Source organism: Salmo salar, chromosome ssa19, assembly GCF_905237065.1.
Source record: "Salmo salar chromosome ssa19, Ssal_v3.1, whole genome shotgun sequence".
In the NCBI taxonomy this organism is placed as follows: Eukaryota; Metazoa; Chordata; class Actinopteri; order Salmoniformes; family Salmonidae; genus Salmo; species Salmo salar.
In genome coordinates this window covers 31084187-31098610 of record NC_059460.1, presented here as the reverse complement: position 1 = coordinate 31098610, position 14424 = coordinate 31084187, and the positions used below count along the sequence as shown (strand labels likewise).

The window sequence follows — 14424 nt, the reverse complement described above, 5'->3', positions numbered from 1 at the left end:
GAGGAGGCAGAATCAGGAGATAGGTTGGAGAAGGTTTGAGCAGAGGTAAGAGATGATAGGATGGAAGAGGAGAGAGTAGCGGGAGAGAGAGAGCGAAGGTTGCGACGACGCAATACCATCCGAGTAGGGGCAGAGTGAGAAGTGTTGGAGGAGAGCGAGAGGGATAAGGATACAAGGTAGTGGTCAGAGACTTGGAGGGGAGTTGCAATGAGATTAGTGGAAGAACAGCATCTAGTAAAGATGAGGTCAAGCGTATTGCCTGCCTTGTGAGTAGGGGGGGACGGTGAGAGGGTGAGGTCAAAAGAGGAGAGGAGTGGAAAGAAGGAGGCAGAGAGGAATGAGTCAAAGGTAGACGTGGGGAGGTTAAAGTCACCCAGAACTGTGAGAGGTGAGCCATCCTCAGGAAAGGAACTTATCAAGGCGTCAAGCTCATTGATGAACTCTCCAAGGGAACCTGGAGGGCGATAAATGATAAGGATGTTAAGCTTGAAAGGGCTGGTAACTGCATGGAATTCAAAGGAGGTGATAGACAGATGGGTCAGGGGAGAAAGAGAGAATGTCCACTTGGGAGAGATGAGGATTCCAGTGCCACCACCCCGCTGGCCAGATGCTCTCGGGGTATGCGAGAACACGTGGGCAGACGAGGAGAGAGCAGTAAGAGTAGCAGTGTTATCTGTGGTAATCCATGTTTCCGTCAGCGCCAAGAAGTCGAGGGACTGGAGGGTAGCATACCCTCCAATATCTGACTGAGTGAAGGGAGTAGACTATTTGGTCGATTATTGGCAGGAGTAATGTTTTTTTTTGCTGTCTTTTGGGATTGGACACAGTTTAGCATGCTGAGCTGGACCCAAGGAAAGAACTAATATATATATATATTTTTTAAACCTAAGCTAGTCTAGCCTGCTTCATGAACAGCTAGCTAACTAACCAATAAAATACAGTGGGTGGTCCGCCCAGTTCTAACTAGAGTATTTAGACAAAGTTTTCCTTCGGGTAATGTATGCCCATGGGCAACTTGGCTTGGTATCCACTTTTCCCACCAACAAACAAACAGTCATACACCACAACAATACATACTCACATAATAACGGACAAATGTGACATGTAGGCGCAAAAACAAAAGAGAGATAGCTCAATCCAGAGAGAGAGAGAGTTTGGGAAAACAACTGGCTGGGTTTTTAAACCAAGGCAAAGGGGATGTGATTGGGTAAGGGAAACGGAGCAGGTGTATCTTGGGATTGGCGACTGATGACTGCCACCTGTGACTAGGGCAGAAGGAGAGAAAACAAATACACACACACACAGGATACCTGTATCTGTAACACTCCCACCCTTAAAAGAGCAAACCCTATAAGGATTGCGACCAAAGTATTTACAGAGTATTTACAACGAATACCAACAAGATCAACAAGCAAAGGCAACCTAACGAGACATACAAAAATCATACATTTTTAAACACGAGACAAAGCATCTGCCAATACATTATCAGAACCCTTTTTGTGGCAGATCTCCAAATTATAATTTTGCACAATAAGCGCCCAACGCATAAGGCGCTGGTTCTGGTTGTACATACGGTGGAGAAACACTAAGGGGTTATGGTCAGTATATACTATCACTGGTAGGGCACTGGAACCAATATATACTTCAAAGTATTGCAGACCTAACAACAAAGCTAGAGCTTCTTGTTCAATGATTGCATAGTTAGCCTGACATTTGTTATACTTTTGAGAAAAATAACAAACAGGATGATCCACTCCATTCTTGTCCTGCTGCAGTAGAACAGCACCAGCACCTCTGGCACTAGCATCTACCTCAAGTTTAAACGGTCGTTCAAAATCCGGAGCAGCAAGTACAGGGGTATTACATAAGAGTGCTTTAGCAGTATCAAAAGCTACCTGACAATCAGGGGACCACTCAAACAATCTAGCCGGACTGAGCAAATCGGTCAATGGAGCAACTACCGCAGAGACATTTCTGCACAAACTACGGTATTAGCCAAATATCCCTAAAAAGCGGCGTAGCTCTCGTCTGGTGGTAGGTGCAGGGAATGCAGTTATAGCCAAGACCTTGGCATCAACAGGGCGCACCTGTCCATGGCCGACCTCTTTGCCGAGATAGGTAACAGTGGCCTTCCCAAACTCGCATTTTGCCAAGTTCAGGGTTAGAGAAGCAGCTGCCAAACGTTCACATACTACCCTTAGAGAGTTAACATGATCTGACCACTCAGACAAATAAATCACTAGATCAAGGTATGCACTACAATTGGGAACGCCAGCTAATATGGAGTTAACCAGTCGTTGGAAAGTGGCTGGTGCATTCCGCATCCCAAAAGCCATGACAGAGTACTGTAGGAACTTGTCTGGGGTTACAAAGGCATAAATATCAGAAGCTCGTGAGGTTAACGGAACCTGCCAGTAACCTTTTAAGAGGTCTAACTTAGTTACATAAGTAGCAGCACCAACAGTGTCGATACAGTCGTCCAGTCTGGGTAACGGGAACAAATCTGGCATTGTGACAGAATTTACCTTTCGATAATACGTACATAACCTGGATGTACCATCAGGTTTAGGAACCAGAATGCAAGGAGAACTCCAAGGGCTTGAACTTGGCATAGCCAGGTCATTCTTCATCAAATATCTCACCTCATCCCTCATTATCTTCCTCTTAGAAGCGTTGACACGATATGGGTGTTGCTTGATAGGGGCAGCATTTCCAACATTAATGTCATGTTCCAACACGTTTGTGCGAGTAGGAACGTCATTAAAGAGACATGGGAAACTGTGTAGTAGCCTCACAATATTGTCGGCCTGTCCGTCCGTTAAATGAACCAGACCTGACTGGAGAGACAGCAGCATTTCTGAGTTGGGCAATCTAACGCACTGCTGCTGAGTATTGCGCAACTCTAATCCATCTCCATCAACATCATTAATATGACAGCCCACTATCATAGCAGCAGAAGCAAAGGAAACAGCAGTACCTGCCACTGTTTTTGAACTATCTAACTGGGTGATGGGTCGGGTGTGGTATGCTTTCAACATGTTAATGTGGCACACACAAGATTGGCGTTTTCTATCAGGAGTTTGAAGCACATAATCAGTTTCACTTAATTTATTTTCAATTAAACAAGGACCAGAGAAACGAGCTGACAGTGAAGACCCTGGAACAGGCAATAACACCAGAACTTGGTCACCTGGCTGTAGTGGACGAGCAACAGCCTGTTTATCATAGTATCTTTTCATACTCCTCTGTGAGGAAGACAGAGCTTCCTTTGTGAGAGCACAGGCTTGGTGTAGGCGCTCACGAAAGCGACTAACGTAGTCCAACACATTCTCATCTCCCGCACACAACTCTTGGGACAAAAACTGTTCTTTAAGGACTTTCATTGGTCCTCTCACTGTGTGACCAAACACTTGTTCAGCCGGGCTGAACCCTAGGGACTCATGTACAGTTTCACGAGCAGCAAACAAAACTAGAGGAACTCCCTCATCCCAATCTTTCTCAGATTCCAAACAATATTTACGTAGCATAGACTTCAGTGCCTGATGCCAACGTTCAAGCGCACTTTGAGACTCTGGGTGATATGCGCTAGACACACGGTGCGTAATTGACAAGGATTTTAACACCTGCTTGAAGAGCTTTGATAGGAAATTGGTACCCTGATCAGTGTGTACCACCTTAGGTAACCCAAATTTCGTGAAGAATTTAATTAAGGCTTTACTCACTACCGGAGCTGTAATTCTTCGCAGAGAAATGGCCTCGGGGTATCTTGTTGCCATACACATAACCGTTAACAGAAACTGGTTACCCGATTTTGTCTCCGGTAATGGTCCAACACAATCAACCACCACATGTTCAAATGGTTCACCTATGACAGGTATTGGACAAAGGAGCGGGAGGAATAACCTGATTTGGTGTTCCTGTTATCTGACATGTGTGGCATGTCCGACAGAACTGAGCCACATCTTGTTTTAAACCTGGCCAAAAGAAATGTCGAAGAACCGAATCATAAGTCTTGGTGATTCCTAAATGACCGGACCACTGGTGATCATGAGCAAGGGATAACATATTTTATCGAAAGGCTGTAGAAATCACTGTTTGATAAACAGCATTCCAATCTCCGCCCGCATCATTTTACATTTAAGTCATTTAGCAGACGCTCTTATCCAGAGCGACTTACAGTAGTGAATGCATACATTTCATACATTTTTTCTTCTTCATTTTTTTCCCCATGTTGATGGACATCAACATGGGATGTCCATTTACGCATGAGGAGATTACCATCAATGAAGTAAGCCATGTTGTTCTTCTTTACCTCTTCCAATGAGACCACCCTAGAAAAACATATAGCAAGCTTGTTGTTAACCTTTTGGTTAGCAATCAGCTGCTCACGAGTGACTGGTAACTGTATTGCATCAGCAATAAGTTCAATATACTTCGATTCTTCCCTGGGCTGTTTGTCAGAGGGGATCAGCTTCCCAGAGGTAGCACACAACCCATCCTCTTGATCAAACTCTTTGAACAGAACAGTGTTTGACAAATCTATCACGTCACCCACTTGTGCCTGAGCACGAGTGACAGCACAAGCGGGGAACACATGTGGATAATTCTGTGCCAGCTCATTGGAGAGAGAGTGGTCACTTTTATCCAATACGGGTACCACCTTTCCTCTGGCAATATCGTTACCCACTATACCCATTACCCCTTGAGCTGGACCCAAGGAAAGAACTAATAAATATATATTTTTTAAACTAACCTAGTCTAGCCTGCTTCATGAACAGCTAGCTAACTAACCAATAAAATGCAGTGGGTGGTCCGCCCAGTTCTAACTAGGGTATTTAGACAAAGTTTTTGATACGGGAATTATATGCTTAAAGGTAATGATTAAAGAATTCTACCCTGAAAACGTAACTATTAGTGATTATTAGTTTATGTAGCATGTATAATGAATGATTAAAGTATTAAATGTAAGTCCAATAAGGTTTGGTAGAGAAGTGAGGGATAGAAATGTGTGTGTGTGTGTCTAAGAAAATACCGAGAACAATTCAACTGTGTTTGACCCGACCTGGCTAGAACTCTGAGAAACTTATGATAGGACAGGGAGTCATTTTCAAGGTTCCTCTAATTTCGGGGAATGGAACTGACAGCGCTGGGTAGTGATAAACAGTGGTGAGAACTCTGGGGAGGGATACAACCCACCTACTGTTCGTGTGTATGTATGTGCATAGGATATCTACTGTTTGTGTGGAGGTATGTGCGTAAATAGGGAGTGAGTTATAAAATGGGTGTCTTTGTATTATGGACTTCAGAACGTTCTCATGAATAAACTGTACAAACCTTTTGCAGAAGCTGAGTCTTTGACTAATTACTATTAACCCAGTGTCTTACAAACCTTGGGGATTGGTCAAAGCTTATTGATTGTTAGTTATTATCATTGGGATTGAAAATTCTCGTGACAGTTTTCCTACGGGTAATGTATGCCCATGGGTGACTTGGCTTGGTATCTCCTTTTCCTACCAACAAACAAACAGTCATACACCACAACTATACATACTCACATAATAATGGACAAATGTGACATGTAGGCGCAAAAACAAAAGAGATGGCTCAATCCAAAGAGAGAAGGAGAGAGAGACTGACTGGGTTTTTAAACCAAGGGAAAGGGGATGTGATTGGGTAAGCGAAACGGAGCAGGTGTGTCTTGGGATTGGCGACTGATTGGCGACTGATTACTGCCACCTGTGACTATGGCAGAAGGAGAGAAAACAAATACACACACAGGATACGTGTATCCGTAGTATTCATGCCAGTGCAATTTGATGAGAGTTGAAGACAGATTGGTCAGGCCAACTGTCAGTCAGGGGGTCCAGGAACCAGTGTAATCAGTGTCTTTATGTCTCAGCAACTAAGTCAATGTGTATGGGGGTTGAGCTAGGTGATGATGCTACATGTTACTTAGTTAGAGGATGCATCACATTCAATCAGATTTAATCTCAGATGTTATTATTTTTCTACTCTTTCTCTGGCTTTCTTCTTCTTTTTTAATCAGAAAGAAATACTACACTATGTTTATGTATATACAGTATGAGCAATTTGCCAGTAATATATACTGCTTTATACGATATATTTTCATTACCAATAACAAAAAAACAAACAAACACTAACTTAAAACAAAAGAACATGACCTCTTTTAACTTCATTGAGGGTCTTTATAAAACTTTGTCATTGAATTTGTGTAATTAATTGCTCAAGGATGACATGTTCATGACAATACATTAGGGTACATAAAGATAGTGTACATTAGGCCTATTACATGACATGTTGACCTCATGATGTGTGTACGCATATTGCGCTGCCCTATTTTTATAAATGGCTCAGAGAAGCACATTGAAGGTATTTTAAGAAACACAGCTAATTCTGTGATCGGTGACCCTTTTACAGGCCCCGGAGATTAACTTTTTGTTGCAGATTGGAAAATCTTTATCTGTTGTTTATCTGATGATAAAAAATGAATATGTTATATAAATAGAACAACATGTGTGTTCTTTCATTCCCATTTGACTCCATGTGAACCAAATAAAAAGTTTGTAAAAGTTCATTCGGTCTCCCTCCTTGCCTCTTTTCTCTGAAGCCTGTAGTTATCAATGTACATTTTGTTTCTGCAGGATCCTATAGAAGCCAAATGCCCCCCTTTCCTCTTGTGTCTATCTATAATTCAATTTAGCTAATGGGCAGCGCACGGTTACTGGTAGGCCCCTGAATCAGATGCTTCATAACGTGACCACTCAGTGTCCCTGTCCCACTCTCAACATCACTTTGCCACTCAGTCACAGAGGCCAAGATGTTTCCCATCTACATTCAAGCACGGTGAGTTATCACACTTTATGGTATGGGACCCAGGTGCCACTAAAATCAATCGTCTTGGTTTGAGGAGCTGGCTGGCAGGTCACTGCTGAATTGTGTTGTATTGGTTAGAGAACTTCATTTGGAGAACTACAGACCAACTGTACTTTGATTGACTACACTGAGTCTGTCACATGACACAATTCTAGAAATGTTTGGTTTGCTATCTCTAGCTATTTGGTTTGACAAGGCTGTTAGTGTGACTGACCTGAGTTCTACAAACTGAGGTCAAAACTAGACAAATGTCATTTTATTGTTTCATGATACTTAGCTGTTTTTGTCATCTTTATCTATGCTCTGGGAGTGCACATTTGTGGAGGACGTTCTTGTGATCTAGACATAGATTTGTTGCGCCATATGTAAGTCAAATTAGGTCTCTACCAGAGTGTACTGTAATAGTACTGTAATAGAGTAGGGAGGTGATGGAGGGTTCAACTTATTTAATATCTGTATTACTTTTTCAGGTGGTAGATACAATTGCATCTTAAATAGCACTCATTTGTAAATAGATGGCATCAATCCTAGCCTGTATGTGTGTTAGACCTTTACCTGTGACAACATAGAGTAGTGGATCCTGCCGTTACTACATTGAGCGGTAGGGTCAAGATGCTGTCTATAGAGGGCGGTACAACACTCTTGATTAAATACGTTTTACCGTTTCAGGAATGAAAACAGTAGTGGGAAAGACTTCATTTATTTTGCACCAGTTCAAAGTTTGCAGATTCTTTTTGTCAGAGGACAACAACAAAAGCAAAACAATTATGAAGCTGACTTGGTTTGCATTAAAGTATACAGTCCCATTCTGTCTCTTTTCATGTATTTGCCTTATCTGTGTTTTATTCCCCTTTAGAAATAACAGATGAAACCACTGTCTGCATGTGATTACTATACTGATTCTCAGAAATTGTGAGAAAACCATGACAGGGAGTGAATGTGCCAAAATGTAGAGTATGTTTAAAATTATTTAATTAAAAGTAATTTGTAGATAACATTATATGGTGGTCGGGTAGAGAGGAAAAGTGATGCACCTTTTTAATTTGGAAGGCGTCTTCTGCTAATTCTTTGGGTTTACTGTTTATTTGCAGATTTAAGGTCAGTTATACAGTGAACAAAAATATAAATGCAACATGTAAAGTGTTGGTCCCATGTTTCATGAGCTGAAATAAAATATCCAGAAATGTTCCATATGCACAAAAAAATTATTTATCTCAAATTTTGTGCACAAATTTGTTTACATCCCTGTTAGTGAGCATTTCTCCTTTGCCAAGATAACTCATCCACCTGACAGGTGTGGCATATCAAAAAGCTGATTAAACAGCATGATCATTACACAGGTGCACCTTGTGCAGGGAAAAATAAAAGGCCACTCTAAAATATGCAGCTTTATCACACAACACTTTGCCACAGATGTCTCAAGTTTTGAGGGAGTGTGCAATTGGCATACTGACTGCAGGGATGTCCACCAGAGCTGTTGCCAGATAATTTAATGTTAATTTCTCTGAAATTGTTGCATGTTGCATTTATATTTTTGTTCGGTATATGTATTGCTCTCAAAACACAAGGCTTATGGTGCATTCAAGACAACTGTGAACTCCCCAAAAATATGAGGTCAAATCATGACGTCAGTGATCTTCAGGCCTGAAAGTCGGAGCTCTAAAAAGATGGTGCTTTCAAGACAAACGGGAACTCGGAAAAAAACGACGTCAAATCATGACGTTGGTGAGCTTCAGACCGGAAAGCCGGAGTTTCAGACTTGGAATTCCGAGTTGGACGACCGTTTTTCGAGTTCCCAGTGGCGTAGAACGCACTGAAGTCAGAGATTTCCGAGTTCCCAATTATTTTGAACGCGATATTACACTCTTTGGTATGATGCTGATCCAAGATCTGGGTTTATAGACAACTTCGCTTAGAAAGCGCTACTTCCTGACAAACCAATCAGCTGACACACTCATGACAGACAGGTTTCGGGTCATGTCTGGAAGGGATGCCGGGGATGTAAAGTGACGTCAAAATGTGCATATAACCCTAACTATTTTCCAAGCCATAACCTAATTATCCTAACCTGCAACGTTAATTGCCCTAAACTGCTGAGTAAGCCCTCCTAACATGCTACGAATAGTCACTTCTGACATTAATCAAAACCTAGGTTTCGCGCTTGCGCTTATCAGGAATATGGCAGCATCCTAAGCATTGAGAGCGAAATTTAACAGCAACATCATCGGATTGGCAAAGCAGAAACACAACAGCCACGCATCTTGGAGGGTCGGAGGTTGAGGTTCGGGAAAATAATCAAATCTGGTCATACATACAGGTAAATTAATCTGCGACTGCACCTCTCTTTTCCTCCATTTAAGTTACACAGTACCCTTGCTAAGCTAGCTAGCATGGCTAACCTACTGTATGCAGCTTGCTAGCTTCCCTCTGGTGAAAAGCACATCCAGTTGAAGTGTGTGTTGATAAAAAATAAAATACAAACACTGCGACAGTTGTAGGCGTCGCTTGTCATGAGATATTTACAAGTTGCATCACTGAAATGGCCATTTCGGTTTCCGTCTTTCCTCGGTCTTGTCTCAATCTGTATCCTTCAAACTTGGCCAGCTCGAGCTACACTTGAATGTGGCCCTACTAGCCTTTAGCTTGCTAACGTTACCAAAGACAAATACACCGCGGCTGGCATACGGGGTGTGGTTAAAGTGAGTCTGCAGTTATTTTTCAAATTTGACACCCATATATACATTATCTTTCATTGTGTCTACGAAAGCATCTAACTAGTTTTTCTAACGGAAGTTAGTTGTGTCAACGTCTAGCATAGCTCTACGTTAGTTTAACTTGGATCCATGTAATTTGGATATCTTCCATCGAGATGTAACGTTATATCGTAGAGTTGAGGAAACTCACATACGTCTAGCAAGGTGTTTGTTGAGCCTTGTTTTGGTCATGACCTGTGTGATATGTACTATGAAATACATTTAGTAATCAAACATTGAATTTGATAGCAGCATCTACATTGTCAGGCTGACCTCACTTGGTTGTGGCTGTCATATGCATTGTTTTTTTGTACTTCTAACTACTACATTATTTTGCTACTGCGTTATCAGTAACGTTATGTGTAGGTGATTTTGCGTCCTAGTAAGTTAGTGGCAACAATTAATGTGGGGAACAATATCTGTCAATATCAAATTTGTTGTAGACCAAAATAAGGTTAGCTACATCCACCCGTTATCCAAGATGAAAGTAACCTTTTAAAGGTAGCCGTGTCTTGATTCTCACTAGCACCATTTTCAGTAAATCAGACACACAAGCCTATATCCACAACAAAGGCTGAGATCCATTAGGCCTAGTCATTGATTGCATGGATGCTATGCAACTGTGGTGAACAAGGATCACAATACCCTTTTCCCTAAAGTTAACAGTTGCAGCATCATTCCCAAATGATAATATTGAAAGAACCCCAGTGGAAATGTTGAGGCACATAGTTCTCAAACCTCAAGTGTGTAAAGCCAGGTGTTTCTTCCTCGGTAACAGTGTTATGTTAGCTATCATCAGTTATTTATATGCATGCATTTTCCCCTTTGATGATCTGGGCTTATCTCAGAATTTCCCCAAAGTTCAAGTTTTGTTTCAAACCGTTTCATGTGCCATCCAGGGAAGCTCTGTAAGACAAATCTAGCAAGTGATGATCAATACATTGGGAGAAGTTTGTTACACCAGGGTCCTGGCTTGCTGACTGTGTTCCTTTCAGACAAAAACAATTCAAGGTTGTAAGATTTGACTCGTTATTCCCATAACTGTTACATCATTTGTTATATCTGCAGCATTTGCATTTATCATTCAATCATGTGCAGAACTCCAATAATTTTGTGTTATTGCACATTCAAATGTCACATGAAGGCAGGTTAAACAGTCACCCAGCATTCAGAGAGGCTCTGCGGAGTCAGCACTGGGCACTCACTGCTTGGAAAAACCATACACTGCCTCACAGGTCGTATGAGGCCGCATACGATCCATTTGCTGCTCTGCCTTGTTGATTTTGTTTGTATCCTCCCTTGGCAAATTGAAATACTATTTTATTTTGGGATGGAAAAAAATGCTTTCAGTGTAAACATAAACGACTCATCAGATATAAAGTATGTAGAAAATATATTCATTGCGACACCCACCACCAAAGCCCCTTTTTGATCCAGAAAAATATGGTATTACCGAATGTGCCCACAAGGGACGCTATATCTATCTATCACACAAGTATGTGAACACCCCTTCAAATGAGTGGATTCGGCTATTTCAGCCACACCGTTGCTGACAGGTGTATAAAATCGAGCACACAGCCATGCAATCTCCATAGACAAACATCGGCAGTAGAATGGCCTTACTGAAGAGCTTGGGACTTTCAACCTGGCACCGTCATAGGATGCCACCTTGCCAATAAGTCAGTTTATTACATTTCTGCCCTGCTAGAGCTGCCCCGGTCAACTGTAAGTGTTTGTTATTCTGAAGTGTTAATGTCTAGGAGCAACATTGGCTCAGCCACGAAGTGGTAGGCCACACAAACTCACAGAATGGGACTGGGAAGTGCTGAAGCGCGTAGCGTGTAAAAAATTGTCTGTCCTTGGTTGCAACACTTACTACCGAGTTCCAAACTCCCTCGGGAAGCAACGTCAGCATAAGAACTGTTTAGCTTAATGAAATAGGTTTCTATGGCAGAGCAGCCGCACACAAGCCTAAGATACCCATGTGCAATGCCAAGCGTCGGCTTGAGTGGTGTAAAGCTCGCTGCCATTGGACTCTGGATCAGTGGAAATGCGTTCTCTGGAGTGATGAATCACGCTTCACCATCTGGCAGTCTGACGGACAAATCTGGGTTTGGTGGATTCCAGTAGAACGGTACCTGCCCCAATGCATAGTGCCAACTGTAAAGTTTGGTGCAGGAGGAATAATGGTCTGGGGCTGTTTTTCATGGTTTGGGCTAGGCCCCTTAGTTCCAGTGAAGGGAAATCTTAACGCTACAGCATACAATGACATTCTAGACGATACTGTGCTTCCAAATTTGTGGCAACAGTTTGGGGAAGGACCTATCCTGTTTCAGCATGACAATGTTCCCGTGCTCAAAGGGAGGTCCATACAGAAATGGTTTGGGATGAATGGGAACGCCGACTACGAGCCAGGCCTAATCGCCCAACATCAGTGCCTAACTTCACCAATGCTCTTCTGGCTGAATGGAAGCAAGTCCCCGCAGCAATGCTCCAACATCTAGTGGAAAGCCTTCTCAGAAGAGGGGAGGCTGTTATTGCAGCAAATGGGGGACCAACTCCATATTAATGGCCATGATTTTGGAATGAGATGTTCGATGAGCAGGTGTCCACATACATTTGACATATAATTGCTCTTTCTCTAGGAGGGGATTGAATGTCTGCTGTAACCATGAAGCTTGATCTTGACATCTAGCCACTTAGCTAGTAAGTTAGTAAACCAAATTCATAGACGGAGCCCTGAGCTGGATATCATTTATTTGACACACCTTAGATTTCTTATAGTTCTAAGCAGTGGCGTAGCCCGCAGCCCCCGTGAGGGTATATGGTGTAAATGGTATATTGCCCAAGCTTAATCCACAGGAAAAGCTGGGAAGGGCCATCACGTGACCACATCCAGGAATCTGGGCTGGCTTTTTATACCCCTCATCACGGTTACAGAATTAAACTGCATGGCCTTTGAGAGGAGTGCAGAGCATGTGGTAACCTCAAAGCCCATTGCAAACGTCGGTCCCTATTGTTAAATTCCACCTGTGTGCACTTGATTAAATTCATTAGGGGGAAGGGTTTGATGCATAAAAAAAATGATGTGCTCAGATTCAGAAATGTTCCTATAAGCTTAGATGGTTTTAACTCTGGTTCTCTTTCAGAAGAAGATTGATGGCTGACATCAGGATTAGTCAGCTAGCTCCTGTCTGATTTGTTACAGTATGTGTTAGTGGTGATTCAGAGTGAAGAGCACCCATCATATACGTTGCCTTGGAACTTTGTATGATACACTTCTCTGTGATTTAATATTACCATTGAAGAAGGGTTCAACTTTTCTCTTGGGGTCAAACTGGACTTATTTCGCTGCTCCTTGCTGCAGGATGACATGGAGAGGAAGGAAAAGAGCAGTCATTTATTTCCAGGATGATCTGGGCAGAGGGCTGACACAGGTTGTAAGTCGCTCTGAATAAGAGCGTCTGCTAAATGACTAAAATTTAACACTGAATTCAATCACCCACGTGGGTTAGCTGTAACACTGACAGCACAGCATTCAAGAGAGAGAGGTTACTACTGCTCTCTGGGCACAATTTACTACTAGTCTACTGCTACTGTCTCACTGTACTGTTTGTTTCTGTCTGTCTGCTAGTTACTACAAGTTGCTGGTTTTTATGTAGTGACTTTCTGTGATTTCGGTGGTGTGCGCATGATGGCTTAGTTACAATCCACATAGGTCTAGTATTCTCAACACAAGTACATTTTTCATTTACATTTTAGTCATTTAGCAGACGTTCTTATCCAGAGCGACTTACAGTAGTGAATACATACATTTCATACATTTAATTTTCATTTCATGCATTTTTTTGTTGTTGTACTGGCCCCCCGTGGGAATCGAACCCACAACCCTGGCTTTGCACACACACCATGCTGGCGTTGCAAACACCATGCTCTACCAACTGAGCCACAGGGAAGGCGTAATATGTACTGAAGTATATCTTTTTAGCTGGATCTTTGTAGAATTGTCACCCATTTTGAGTCATACAAAATCGTGTGTTCTCCACTCCAACAATTAATCCACCGATAACATGGGAAACCTAGTTAGTTTTCTTTGATTAATCTCTCCTCGCTCATCTTTCAATCACCCACGTGGGTTAGTATGCTTGAGGAAACCAATTGGGAGATGGGAGAGGTGGCACTTTCAGCGCATCAAGCGTCTCAAATAGAACCAAGTTATTTTTTAGAGCCTGACTACGCAGAAGTCCGTTGACGTGCACGAGCAGTTAGGATGAAATTATAGAATAACATGCATGCACGAGCGTTGCAAAATAAATGTACACATGCAACGTGGCCATTCTGGTCATGGTGTCAGGCTTCATTGTTTTGTGAAGATGACCAACACATTCTGTTTGTATGCTGATCTGATTGGCTCAAAGGCTGCTTTTTGTTTGTTGCTGTGACGCAACGGTCACAGGACTCTCCCAGCTAGCACAGGGAGTGTCAAAAAGGATTTCGATGTGAGGTGTAGAATATGATCCAACAGTGTGAATTGTGTGGGGCAGTATTTTTGGACCGTGTGTGACATAATGTGCATTCATTTCTTTAAGGTCAGAGTGGGTCCTGTGTAACTTCTTCTCAATGGAACTAGCTTTTGGTTATCCAGCGTACTCTTCTCCACTCCCAACTCGCATGACTACTTTAGATAGCAATAGGACGGGAATCCCTCCCTCCCACTGACCTGTGATCTTCACGCGTAATTGAATTTGCAGACCGTAGGCCAGTCTAGGCTTTCTGC

General features: G+C 42.4%; 1 protein-coding gene across 1 annotated transcript in view; it reads left to right on the top strand.

Annotated features, from left to right (window-relative positions):
- The first annotated feature begins 6802 nt into the window (after positions 1–6802).
- Positions 6803–14424, top strand: part of LOC106578659 (dnaJ homolog subfamily C member 13) — a 72002-nt gene continuing 64380 nt past the window's right edge. Inside the window, exon 1 of the mRNA XM_014157700.2 lies at positions 6803–6864. Within this exon, the coding sequence (XP_014013175.1) occupies positions 6839–6864 (26 nt within the window). The 5' untranslated portion in view covers positions 6803–6838. The remainder of the gene's footprint in view (positions 6865–14424) is intronic.